General features: G+C 49.1%; 7 protein-coding genes across 7 annotated transcripts; 3 read left to right on the top strand and 4 right to left on the bottom strand.

Annotated features, from left to right (window-relative positions):
• Positions 1-681: 681 nt before the first annotated feature.
• On the top strand, positions 682-3,615 carry Z518_01464 (uncharacterized protein; the record flags this gene model as incomplete). The annotated part of the gene is made up of 2 exons (XM_013422064.1): positions 682-748; positions 800-3,615. The coding sequence occupies 2 exons, from the start codon at positions 682-684 to the stop codon at positions 3,613-3,615; spliced, it is 2,883 nt and encodes a 960-aa protein (XP_013277518.1).
• A 400-nt stretch (positions 3,616-4,015) lies between these two features.
• On the top strand, positions 4,016-4,591 carry Z518_01465 (uncharacterized protein; the record flags this gene model as incomplete). Its single annotated transcript, XM_013422065.1, has 1 exon — positions 4,016-4,591. The coding sequence occupies one exon, from the start codon at positions 4,016-4,018 to the stop codon at positions 4,589-4,591; it is 576 nt and encodes a 191-aa protein (XP_013277519.1).
• Positions 4,592-5,502: 911 nt separating this feature from the next.
• Positions 5,503-6,086, bottom strand: Z518_01466 (saccharopine dehydrogenase [NADP(+), L-glutamate-forming]; the record flags this gene model as incomplete). Its single annotated transcript, XM_013422066.1, has 2 exons — positions 5,503-5,861; positions 5,912-6,086. The coding sequence occupies 2 exons, from the start codon at positions 6,084-6,086 to the stop codon at positions 5,503-5,505; spliced, it is 534 nt and encodes a 177-aa protein (XP_013277520.1).
• Positions 6,087-6,760: 674 nt separating this feature from the next.
• Positions 6,761-7,663, top strand: Z518_01467 (uncharacterized protein; the record flags this gene model as incomplete). The annotated part of the gene is made up of 2 exons (XM_013422067.1): positions 6,761-7,543; positions 7,595-7,663. 2 exons carry the CDS (start codon positions 6,761-6,763, stop codon positions 7,661-7,663), a joined length of 852 nt encoding a protein of 283 aa, XP_013277521.1.
• Positions 7,664-8,001: 338 nt separating this feature from the next.
• Positions 8,002-9,107, bottom strand: Z518_01468 (uncharacterized protein; the record flags this gene model as incomplete). Its single annotated transcript, XM_013422068.1, has 2 exons — positions 8,002-8,929; positions 9,046-9,107. The coding sequence occupies 2 exons, from the start codon at positions 9,105-9,107 to the stop codon at positions 8,002-8,004; spliced, it is 990 nt and encodes a 329-aa protein (XP_013277522.1).
• A 791-nt stretch (positions 9,108-9,898) lies between these two features.
• Positions 9,899-10,855, bottom strand: Z518_01469 (uncharacterized protein; the record flags this gene model as incomplete). Its single annotated transcript, XM_013422069.1, has 1 exon — positions 9,899-10,855. The coding sequence occupies one exon, from the start codon at positions 10,853-10,855 to the stop codon at positions 9,899-9,901; it is 957 nt and encodes a 318-aa protein (XP_013277523.1).
• Positions 10,856-11,268: 413 nt separating this feature from the next.
• On the bottom strand, positions 11,269-12,177 carry Z518_01470 (uncharacterized protein; the record flags this gene model as incomplete). Its single annotated transcript, XM_013422070.1, has 4 exons — positions 11,269-11,393; positions 11,466-11,647; positions 11,710-11,825; positions 11,884-12,177. 4 exons carry the CDS (start codon positions 12,175-12,177, stop codon positions 11,269-11,271), a joined length of 717 nt encoding a protein of 238 aa, XP_013277524.1.
• Positions 12,178-12,882: the final 705 nt, after the last annotated feature.

The raw sequence follows: 12,882 nt of genomic DNA on the forward strand, positions 1-12,882 counted from the left end.
TATATTCGCCCGCAAATCCTTTCTCTTCACGCAACCTTCCACTGCTTGGACCGGCGGTGGGCCGTGGGTGATGAACAGGTGATTATTGAAGGTAATCGAAGGAAAGAATGTAAATAGCGCATTCAAGAGGGAAAAAGAAATGCGAAAAAAATGGACCTTTGGTTGGACTTATCTCTGATCATGGGCAGGCTAAAGATGAGGTCCAGTCAGAGGAGGGGTCGGGGAAATGGTCACTTGGTCTGGATCTGGATCCGCCACACTGAGACTGACGAGACTCGTGCCAGCGCTGGCGTGCTCGCCCTCGTGGCCATCGTCCTCCGCGCCTAAGCGAAGAATATCGTCTCGATGGAGGAGAGAATCGCCGTAGAGAAGAAGAAGCCAACCCAAGGCGGTGAGAAACAATTCTGCCGCTTCCATGACCACCAAAACTGGCAACGCAAGGCACTGGGCTCACATAAACAAATTCTTCATCACTTCTCTGCGACCTTGTTTGTCCTGCAAAAACCTTGATTGATTGTCAAGCAATTTTGCACCGCAGGCAATCATCCCCCGTCTTGTTTTTCACTGAGTCTTCTCCTACCAACTGCAGCTACCAGAAAACTCCCTGCAATATAATCGCAAATATGCGCTAGAGATCCACGATACGAGTCCAACGACATAGACATAAGGAGAGCTGTCACAATGGCGGCTTTAGCGCCTCTTGCTCAGATCCTTGACGCGAGCCTTGATCCCAGGCAGAACAAGGAAGGTGAGTAACAAGAATGTCTGCTGTTCCCCCCTCCGGTCTAACATACCTCAGCCGAGCTCAAGATTCATGCGGAAGAGAAGAAACCTGGATTTGCCCTGTCCCTCCTCCAGATCGCCGCCTCGAGCGAATTCCAGTACAATACCAGGCTCGCCAGCGCCCTCGCCTTCAAGAACTTCATTAAACGCAATTGGACTGATGTGGAGGGCAACTACAGGCTTCCCCAGCAAGATGTGACTGCCATCAAGTCCGAGATTGTGGGGCTGATGATCTCTGTCCCTCGTGGTATCCAGACACAACTAGGTGAAGCGATCAGTGTGATAGCGGACAGTGACTTCTGGGAGCGATGGGACACGCTGGTGGTTGACCTCATCACCCGCCTGAAACCAGATGACCCAGTGGTCAATATTGGCGTACTGCAAGTTGCCCATTCCATCTTTGCCAGATGGCGACCGTTGATTCGATCTGATGACCTCTTCACCGAGATCAATCATGTCCTTACCAGATTTGCTGAACCGTTTCTCTCTTTGTGGCAAAGCCTTGATGTCTACATTGACTCTCATAGCAATGATAAGGCTGCCCTTCAGAATGCTTTTGCCGAGCTCGACCTGATTCTTCAGCTCTTCTATGATCTGTCCTGTCAGGACTTGTCCCCTGTCTTTGAAGACAATCTGCAGGGTATCTCGGGCCTTCTCCTGAAGTATCTGATGTACACTAACACTCTCCTGCACACCGACGATGAATCAGACGCTGGGCCCTTAGAGAATACCAAAGCCAATATCTTCGAAGCCTTGACCTTGTATATTGGCAAATACTATGACGATTTTGCCAAACATGTGAAAGATTTCGTGGAGAGTTCGTGGAATCTTTTGATCACGACGGGGCCAGAACCCAAGAATGATATTCTCGTTAGCAAAGCGCTACACTTTTTGACCTCCGTTGGAGGAATCAATGAACAAGCACAAGCATTCAATAACCCTCCTATTCAAAACCAGATTATCGAGAAGGTCATTCTCCCAAACGTGGCATTACGTGACTCGGATGTTGAGATGTTTGAGGATGAGCCTATTGAGTTCATTCGCAGAGATCTGGAAGGATCGGATAGCGAAACTCGTCGAAGAGCAGCTGGAGATTTCCTGCGACAGTTGAGCGACCAATTCGAACAGTCGGTGACGGGAATTGCCATGACATATGTTCAACGATGCTTGCAAGATTTCTCCAGCAATCCTTCGGAGAATTGGAGATCCAAAGACACCGCAGTGAGTTTGTTTCATGCTACAGCAGCCAAAGGAGCGACCACGTCGACCCATGGAGTGACCAAGACCAACAATCTGGTTGACATCGGAGATTTCTTCTCCAAGAATCTGGCAAGCGATCTGCAAGATGAAAATGCCCAACCTTTGATCAAGGTTGATGCCATCAAATATCTCTATGTTTTCCGCAGTATCATCACCAAAGATCAATGGCGACAGGTTATGCCGCTACTTGTGAATCATCTCGGAAACTCCAATTACTGTGTCTACACATACGCCGCTATTGCAGTGGAACGAGTGTTGGCCATGACCGATGAAGTCGGTCGACCGGTCATTGACCCGTCCAATATCACACCACTTGCGGGCAGTCTCCTTGAACATTTGTTTGGCTTGGTGGAGAAAGACCAAGCTCCGGAAAAGGTTCAGGAAAACGAGTTCGTGATGCGTTGCATCATGAGGGTTTTGATTGTTCTCCGAGAAGCTATCTCTGCTGTGGCAGAGTCGGTCCTACAACACCTGACTACCATCACAAACATCATATCAGCCAATCCGAGCAATCCAAGATTCTATTACTACCATTTCGAAAGTCTGGGTGCCCTCATCCGATTCACTTCAGCAGCACAATCAGAAGCATTGGCAACGCACCTTTTCACACCATTCGCTGCAATCCTCGCCAACAATGTTGAAGAATTCATCCCGTACGTTTTGCAATTAATGGCAGCCTTGTTGGAAGCCGACCCCAGCAAGCCTTTGCCAACACAGTACCAACCACTCATCGCACCGATCCTGGGCCCTACCCTGTGGGAACAGCGCGGAAACATCCCTGCTTTGGTCCGTTTCCTGTCTGCTATCATCCCCAAAGCTGCCGAAGCATTGGTCAGTGGCAACAAAATCGAAAATGTTCTGGGAATATTTCAGAAACTAGTGTCGACCAAGGTGTACGAAAGTTATGGCTTCGATCTGCTGGAAACGGTCATTTCCACATTCCCACCAGCGACGTTGGAACAGTACTGGATCCACATCCTAAACATCACGCTTACCCGGTTGCAGAGCAAACAGTCGCAAGCTTTCCAGACCCGATTTGTCAGATTCTATCACTTCGTCTCCTCTCGAGATGACAAAGGCCTTGGAGCCGATTTCTTCGTTGCTGCTACTGATTGTGTTCAGCATGATGTTTTCCGTGGCCTCTACCTAACCATCATTCTACCAAAGACACAGGAATTGGTTCGTCCACCCGACCGGAAAATTGCGGTTATTTCGTTGACCAAAACACTGGCTGACTCCCGGGCTTTTGTTGAGCGATATCCGAAAGGTTGGCCATTGACGTGCAACACACTGCTGAAACTGCTTGAGGATCCCCCTCTGCCGCCTAAGAAGGACGATCTGATAGCTGAACTTGACGTTGAAGATAGTAGCTTCGGGGTTGGGTTCACGCAATTGAATACTGTTCGACAACCGATTCATGATCCATTTGCTGATGTGACTGATCTGAGGAAGTGGGTGGGCCAATATCTCAAGACAGCTGATCAAAGACATGGAGGCAGAATAGGGAAAGTGGTCAATGAGAGCTTGAGTCCGGATGCAAAGAAGATTTTGAGCGCGTACATGACGTTGTGAAGTTAGATGAACAAAGCGGCCGGAGAAGCATGCACTGAAAATCGAAAAGACTCAAAGCGATGTGAATGGAAAACATCCGATGGTGGAAGAATACAACATCATCCTGATCCAAACTCGTAACCAGCTAAGCTGCCCCTGTCAAGTCATCTCCAAAAATGATCCCCAGTTTCAAAAGTCCCATTGAGCTTTTTTTTTTCCCCTGGCTTCACGAGCCTCAAGGCTTCATCTCTCTTCAGCCCCTCGTAGACGCTTGTGGTCAAACCTCAGGCTGTCGACCTTTTCCTTTCCCTTTTCTGTCTCTGTTTTGTCATGTATCTACCTACCTTCTCCCTCCGGCCACCGTAGCAGTATCCCTTCGAATTATATTCTCGGTGTCGATGCCTTCTTAACCAGGGCCGTCATGGCATTACTATTACTATTCCTTGTATGCCAACGTCAATCAGGGCGCTTTTGGCTCCAGGTTCAGCGACGACCGTTCACTCAGATTTCGCGTGCCTTGAAAAATCCTAATCCTAACCACCTCCCTCCACGCCCTACGCTCCCAGATTCCGAACTCCAACACAACTACGTTAAAGGCTCTGGCCCCGGTGGGCAAAAAATAAACAAAACAAATTCTGCCGTGCAACTCACGCACATTCCCACAGGCATCGTCGTCAAGTGTCAGGCAACGCGGAGTCGGAGCCAGAATCATACGATTGCCAAACGGATTTTGGCGGAGAAAGTTGAATTCCTATTGAAAGGAGACGAAAGTCGTGTGAGTAAGGTGGCGGAGAGGAAGAGGAAGAAAAAGAAGAACGCAGGGAAAAAGAGGAGGAGGAAGTATAGGCGATTAGCAGCCGAGAAGGAGGGGGCGGTGATTGAAGAAGAGGACGGGGAGGAATGGGAGGAAGATGAAGATGACGAAGGCGAAGAGGAGGAAGAACAGAGATCGGTGACGGGGAAGGATACTAGTGATGAGAAAATACCGAAAGGCTGAAAGGCTGAAAAAAAGGACCAAGTGAAAAAGGACATTATATTTACTGTGGTTCTCACGGTCAATCGGGGAGATGCCTTTAAGAAGACATTCCTGGTATATCATCTTTTGTCTCGAACGACATCCAAGCAAAACGAGACAAGATACAACAGAAAACAGCGCTCTGCTCAAGATTATTGCGTCTGCAAAACGCAGCAGAAAGCCCGAAAACGGCTACCCTGAGCGGACTTCTTACCGTCAATGCGTGCTGATGGATAAGAGAAGGCAGGGAAGCTCACCCCGGCATCATCTGCTTGGATGTTACTAGTACTAGTATGAGCGGCAACCTGCTTGCAAAGGTCTCGGTATCTGGGACTAGAACTTGATTTTGAACAAAAGCAAAATATAGGAATCCAGCGAGACAATATGGACTTTCCTCATAGGCCTGCCTACTGTAAGAGGCCGGAGAAGAAGTCCAATGGAAGGAAAGAAAAGGCATGGAACAGAAGAAAACGAATATCGACGTCAGTGGTCGAGGACTGCTTCGGCTCCGCAACGACGCTGGGATGTTTCAGTTCAAGTTGGGCGCGGAGAGTCCCAGTCTCAAACAGTTTCCGATCTTCGCTAGAACAATGATGAGATGCAACGATGCAGAATAAACATCCATCGTGGTCCAAACGGATCGATTATCCACGTCCGGATCCCAGTTCCATTCATCCTATTCACAAGACCGTCTTCTCCGTTAAGAAAATGCCATATATCTCCTTCAACTCCGTCAAAAGCGGCTCGGCCAACCCCGGCACCGATATACCATGACAAGTCGGATTCCTTACTGCTGGTAGCTCTAATGATTTTTGGGTGTTGCTTCGGCCCACTTCAAAGGTTTGTCGGAAGGCTTCAAGTATGGCTGTTCCTCTTCGAATGGGATGTCAATGTCAACTAGGAACTTGACGAATTCGGGAAAACCTTGGTATCGTAGCGCGCCTCGGGATGACGGTCTGTGCTTCCGGGATGTTATATCGTACTTGGTATGGGGTTGAGTCTCGATTTTGGTATGTGACAAAGGCGAATCTAGGATAGATGAAGTAAGGCTTCACACTGGACATGAGTTCAGGGTCAGCAATCTCCTTGATAGAGCCATCTTGGTAGGATTTCGCGGCGGTGCGAAAGGCGAGGAGCACATCTCGACTAGACCTTGAGCACTTGTAGCCGAGTGGATTGTCGCTGGTTTCGGGGGGAGGGAGATGACCACTATATGAGAGGAAGGATTTGATCTTGCCACCTGCATTGGAGACTTCCTCAATTATCTTGACAATGCAGGGATGATCAATGCTTGATCCTAACCAATCTCATTCATGACCATGATGCCAGCCCTTTTGACTTGATCTTCCAGCTCCGTCATAGCCCGGGATACGTAGCTGGTTCCTACGACATTCTTCTTCTTCCGGATTGCCGACTTGATGACTGTGGCATGAAAGGTATGTGGGATTAGACTGATTGCCGAATCGACTTTGGCCATTTCTGCGTTGCGGGACACGTCATTGGTCAAGTCAGAAGAGATGGGTCGAAATTTTTATTTTTTGGTTGCCTTCACATAATTTCTTTGTGCTTTTGACTGTGCGGCAGGCTAAAATATGTCAGCACACAAAGTTGCATCGGACAACGATTGAATAACTGACCGACAATGACTTCGACACCAGCATCCACGAGGATTTAGGCAGTGAGTTTGGTGAAGAAGCCTGCCCCCAGAAGTAGTGCTTTCTGAGAGTAGCTGAGCTTGGAACTGAATTGTGGTAATGAAAGATGTCATTTTGCGATTTTCAAGTGTGTATATTCTCAATCGGATTGTATTTTGTGTTTTAGTGAAGAGTCAAGCGACATCAAATATATACGCGGTGTCGTTCCGTTGGGCGCGAAATATTGTTGCGGAATTGAACGAGACTCGAAGCCTCGGGCCTTGTTTGTGCCTTTTGCATAACCCTCACTGCCAAGGCTTGCACACATAGTCACGTGAGATATACCTTTGATTAGTCATTTCCTCAGTTGCTTCTTTTCTCACTTTGCGTCGATAGATACTATGAACAACACTGTCAGGTCCAAATTATTCTCCTCTAAAGTGTGGATGGCATTTTCCATACCCTCCCAATCAAGGGACCTCACCCATCATTTTCTCTCATCGTACCATTCACCGAAATGGGCGTGCGTTTACTCGTCCGCCTGCAATCCTATATAGAACCCTTATGGCTTCTCAGCATCTCCATCGCTTATCTTCCTATCACAGTCTTATTCCACCCGTTTCTATTCATCATCTCTCCTTCCTCCTTCCGGTCAAAGTGGTTCGAGAACTTCTGGCGGGTAATTGGGCCCAAGATGGCCGCTTCAGAAGTCCAAGTCGACCACATCGAGGAACTCCTATCACGAGCACGTGGAACAGTCCTTGAGCTCGGTCCCGGAGGCGGCGATCAAATGTACCATTACAAGTCGGCGCAGATCGAAAAGTTGTACGGCGCCGAGCCAAATGCATTTCTGCATCCCAGATTAGTTGAAGCAGCACAGAAACACGGGCTAGGAGGGAACCTCGAACTTCTAGAAGCGGGCGCGCAACCAGGAAGTCTTCTCCCGGCATTGCAGGTAGCAGGTCTCATTCCCAGCACGGCATCAAGTTTACCGGAAGGAGGCATTTTCGACAGCATCATCGCCATCAAGTCTTTGTGCTCGACACCGCAAAACCAAATCGCTGCAACAGTTGCTGTTGTGCAGGCTTTGCTCAAACCAGGAGGCGAGTTCTTGTTCTTCGAACATGTGGAGAACAACACGGATAGCATGACTATGATGTATGCTTGGGTTGTAGACTGGATCTGGCCGCTTTTCATGGGAGGATGTCGATTGAATGGGAGGGTTGATAAAGTGGTCCTTGGCATGGGTGGTTGGGATGAGAGGAGTATTGCTACTATTGGAGATTTCAAGGGTCATGAGGTGAGTCGATATCGTTTCTCGCTCGGTCGTGCCTCTTCGTCTCTGAAAAAGGGCTTTGGGCTAACATTGTGGGTCACCAAGGTGTTCAGATACGTCAAGGGCATTTGCCGGAAGGCCTGAGCTATTTTCAAGGGGCATATATGGCCTTATTACACCTCTCCAAAAGCAGAACTTGTTTCCACGAGTCATAACTAGAGACGAAAACCTGTCGCGGGCGAAATGGTCGAGCCGTGCACGGGAAGCGAGAGGCCGAATTTCAAAGCCAATAAAGGAAATATCCTCTTAGAGCTGGATGTGCCAGACCTGTACATCAATCCACAAATTGTAATATCATTTTCAGCACAATTGCTAGCATATTTTTCATACCCTCCGGGCGAAGGCCCAGCTCGATTCCGTCCTTTTCAATGCCCGCAAAGTCATCAACATAGCCAAGCCCAGATTCGTCACATTGTCGACGGTCAAGCAAGTAAGACTTCTTTCTGCGGCAACTCCGTCTCATACTCAATCTCCACCCGGCCTTGTTTCTTGCGAGGCTTCGTCGGTGGTTTTGCTGCACGCTTTCTCTTCTTTCCTGGAGCGGCATCTTCTTCATCGTCCTCTGTGCTCTTCTCGCTCCCATCAGAGCCATCGTCGCTCTCATCCTCTTCAGACTCTTCACCTTCATCGTCTTCACCATCTTCTTCATCTGCGCTCTCCCCACCAAACCAACCGTCCAAATCCTCCAATTCTCCCACATCTTCTCCTTCACTCTCCTCCATATCACTCACATACTCCACTTCCGCTTCAGCCTCTTGGTCTTCTTCCTCCTCTTGCTCCTCCAGATCCTCCCCCTTCTCCTCCCGTTCCAATCCCCTAAGCACCTTCTTCCACACACCCTCCTCCACATTCACGGGTCTATCCCCATATGCGCCGCTCCTCAGCCGCTCAATCAACTCCCTCTCAATCGCCCTCTCCACCTTCGCCGCACTCTCCGCCTTTCTCTCTCGCGTCTCCTCCCTCCTCCTCACTTTCGCCGCCAGTTTGGGCACCAATTTTTCCCCCAGTCTTTCTTCCTCCTTCGCAATCCTCCGCTGGCGAATCGCCACCTGCGTCAACCGCGTAAGTCTTTGCTTACTCTTATGTACGTAGAATTTCGGCCAATAGACCAGTTTCTCATCGATCGCCGCCAGGGCTTTTTCGTAATTATTCGGCAGCCGTATTTTTTCCCACCATTTACTTGGTAGATGGGCACGTTCGGGGGTTTTGATGAAGAGGCACAATGCCCCGGTCTCGGGATCAGGGCGGACGGTCGCATAGCGGGAATTAGCGAGCGGGCAGGATTGACGGGTGCAAAAGCCAGTGAGGTTGTATTCGTTGCGGCAGAAGGTTTGGTCTTTGGTGCTAAGTCTGTGTGAAGCGGTTTCATTAGAAATGGATTGAAAAGTTCCAACCTTGGTGAGTACAGATTGGAAACTTGAAGGTTTGGTTGTCGTCGTGTGAAAGGCAGAGAGAGATACACGTACTTGAGTTTGAACGAGCAAAATTGCTGGTTGATTACCTGCCAGACGATTTCGTCGGAGGACATTTTGAGAGGGGTAATGTAATACCTACGGTAGGTAGGTAGAGAGGTAGAGAGGTGGTTTATACCCAATGGAGGTAGTTGTATGAGCTGTGGTGCCGGACTTGAAGACGAAAATGTTTCGTTGCCCTCGAAAAAAAGGAAACCAAATCCGCCAAGACCTTTTCTTATCGCTTATCGTGGTTTGGCGTGTTTGTCACAGCCTCGTCCATGGACCCTCCGTTGAAAAGGCTACTTTTGTTGATGCGTTTTTGACTATCGATGAGTGATAAAGAGGTTTGGGCAAGCAATTGCGTGGGGTAATATAATTTGTCTGTATTTATTTACTTGGAACGATTCGGATTGTTTTGACAGCGAGTAATCACAGCATATAACCTGACTTCAATCCCCACATCCGGACACGTACACTGCTGCATACTCTCCCCATTCCCACTAATATTCCCTCATAGTTGACTGTAGTCAGGGAAGAAGGATTCCCTTCCTGGGCCGCATCTACCACACATACCAATTGCGTGCTTGTCTTCATGTCAGACCGAGCCACGTTGGCACATGTCCATGTCTGAGATGGCCTCTGGTTCCGAGATGCTTTCTAGTTTTCACCTGTAGCAGGTATTTGAGGGACGTCGACCCAGGCCGTTGCAGACATTTCGTGCGCCTACGAGCATCCTTCCTCATTCAGGTGCGAGAAGGATTGTATCGTTTCCATCTCTTGAAGCTCAAGGCGACCATAGTTCGACTCCCGTCGGAAAATTTGTTCGTCTTCTCAGACTGTCTTGATTGTCATTTTCAGCCGACCTTCAGCTACCTCGCGCAGCGGACTCCAAAGGTCTCTCAATCTCCCACTCTATCAGTTCACCCTGTCCCTTCAAGAAAGGCGAAAGTGCGTCCCAGAGCTCCCTGAGAACATCCCCTCCGATATCCATCAAATTCTCCCAGAGCTCAACATCTGCTCGCTGAATCCAAGCCAGGAAGGCTACAATGATGAAGTCCGCGTAGACTGACGCAGTTCCCTTCGCAAATGGGCCTTGCAACATATGTGATTTCTCGTTCCCCTTGATCGCCTCCACCATCTCACCAATGCCTACGTCGATGTTTCCCCATACTTCAAGCGCCTCATTTGGGGTCTTAGGTCTCAATTCGTCTAAGTTCTGCACACCGAACCACCTCCGCCTTGTGTCGATAAAGTACCTTTGTCCCCGGTCGTCAAGGATTAATGGAATGGAGGGGATCACAAGCCGCCGCACAGATGGGACAAGTTTTTTGACCACTTCCTGGACGTTGTGTGCTGTCTTGATGCTATGATCCGAGTGAAATAGTGCAGGATACTGCGGTGGTGGGAAAAGCATGTCGAGTGTCTTTGCTATGTCGAAGGTCTGTGATATGGCCGTCACGGCGCCAAAATGGGGGACTGTAATGGTCCTATGTTTCATGTCGTAGGGGAATCGAGCCTCGGTCGACGTCCCAGTCTGGGTTGGCCCGTTAGCATTTGACTTCTCAGGAGCTTTCACCAGGATGACAGGCAATGTGTAGGCTGGAACAACAGTGCTCTTTTCCTGGGGGGGATTCAAGCCCAGCGATTTCCATAATGGTTCAATATCTGGATACGAGATAAAGGACTCGGTGTAGGGAATGGCCTTGTAATTCAGCGACAACCGTGTGCGGAGCGTGTTAGGAGAGAAGGACTGCTTTGGTCCGGGGAGGGCCGATTTGATGTCGAAGAAATGGATACGAGTTGATGTTGGAATCGGGGGCATGGCTTGCGCCCTGGCATGGAGCCGTAGGAGCGTTCAGTTTCAGGGACAAGTGCCTGGTGTCAGACAGCTCTAAGAGGTTAGACGTCCCAATGGCTCGAGAGTTCTAGACTTCTCAGATGGCCGACTTCACATTCTCGATGTAATAGCGCTCCAAAATTGTCCGAATGTCAATTTCGTTTAGCAATATGGCGCGTCCGGGTCCAAGGTCGGAGATGTCGAAAAAAGCAATAACCTGGTGTAAGAAAGCTGAAGTAAACAAGTTAAGATGAGCCCAAAACGGAAAGGCCAGCCGGGTACAAGACTATGATAATGCATGTACTTGATTAAACCACTCTAACTTCAACTTTGCTGGAGGTTGTAAAGACTGTCTCAACCTGCCATTTCTTTCCTGAATCTTGACAATCTCTGCTTCTTCAAAGCTTCCCAAAAACTTCCACTGCTGCCTCTGCCGTGGACTCTGCGCTTTGTGAATTCATACCTGTCACAATTCTTCCATCGGTAACATGGAAATTGTCCCACACACCATCAGCTCGAGTATCTACTCATGCCAAAAAGCCCGTGAGCACATGTATCTCTAAAACCAAAGAAACAAATGGAGGGGCAGACGTACATTGAGCGCCCGGTTTATCCGCCCATTCATCAATCATTGGCTTGTTCCATTTGCGAATAATCTCCATAACGTGCATGTCATATTCTGCTTGTGTCGTGAAGCCCGTGATGGTCTTGCCAGCAATGACAGATTTGCCGGTAGCAGGGTCGATGACGCCCGGGAATATGGCTTCACCACGGCAGCTATGTTGAGCGTGTCAGATTGCCGAGCTCGTGATCAAGCGGTAAAGAAATAAAGGACATACACAGCAGTAAGAACACCTCCCTGCACCCAAATGTCTGTGGCAATCATCTGCAAGCCTTTGGCATGGGGGTAGTCAATCAGGGCAGCATGTCCAGCGCTGGCGTAAAAGATGCCGTACTACATCATCAACATCCGCTCCATGACTTCAACTAGGTCTGCCTGGCACTTGACTTACGTCCTTACCATCAACACTTCCGACAGGGGCCATGTTGTCCTGCTTCCTTCTGAAATCCGAATTCTCATCCTCCCACACCTTCTTGTCGTCACCATGGAGGAAGCTTGGCTGCAGACTCAACCAGTCCGGTACGTAGGTACCTTTCTCAGAGACAAGGTCGACTTCGAATCCAGCCGCCGTAAATACGTTGAAAGGATGAAGGGCTTCGGAGATGAAGAGACCTGTAGGGTTGCCTTCGTGAAGAGGGGCGGTGGCAGAGGTGATTGCAATAACGGCACGACGTGGGAGAGGCATCGCGAGCGTATTGATTCAACACCTTGTCAATCTTATCTAATGATATGTACTGATCGGGTTACGGAGCAAGGGAGATTGGGTATGGTAACCCAGCTGCAGCGTGATGTTCAAAAACTTACCAGTAGGAAACATGAAGGACGTGGTACTTATACCTCGACCTTCTATCCCCCATCTTCCATAGATGTCCTCGCAATCGAGACCCATTGCATGTTATGCGATGACGAAAGCGTCGTCGTGTTGAACGCCGTCACCAACGTCGTCGTAGAAGAACGTGGCTGCTTACACAGCACATGGCCTAGACGAGCACGGAGAGGTCCCTGAAGCGAGGATAGCAAGCAAATCTTTGATGCTCAAAAGAGAGTATAGAGGGATATATCCCGGTCATCCACCAATGTCCGGCCGCCAAACCATGAGCATTTGCAGTATAGCAAGCCAAGGCTTGCACGCTATGTTGTATCTCGGCCAAACCGCTGGTCCAGAGAAGCTGTTTGTATTCTTTTTGTTCATAGTGGAACGGTATTCATTAACTGCTCATGAGTAATCTACCGTTCTCCGAAGGTATTCTAGCTTGGCGAGGGATAGGTAGCTCTCGTATCCTAGCGTGACGCGTGCGTTGCGTGACTTGGCGGTTTGTCAATTCGGACCGCAAAGTTGGGAGACTATCGCGCATGACGATCGGTCTCTGCTTGTAAAGAGGAAGAATGA

The sequence above is a fragment of the Rhinocladiella mackenziei genome, assembly GCF_000835555.1.
Source record: "Rhinocladiella mackenziei CBS 650.93 unplaced genomic scaffold supercont1.1, whole genome shotgun sequence".
Classification (NCBI taxonomy): Eukaryota; Fungi; Ascomycota; class Eurotiomycetes; order Chaetothyriales; family Herpotrichiellaceae; genus Rhinocladiella; species Rhinocladiella mackenziei.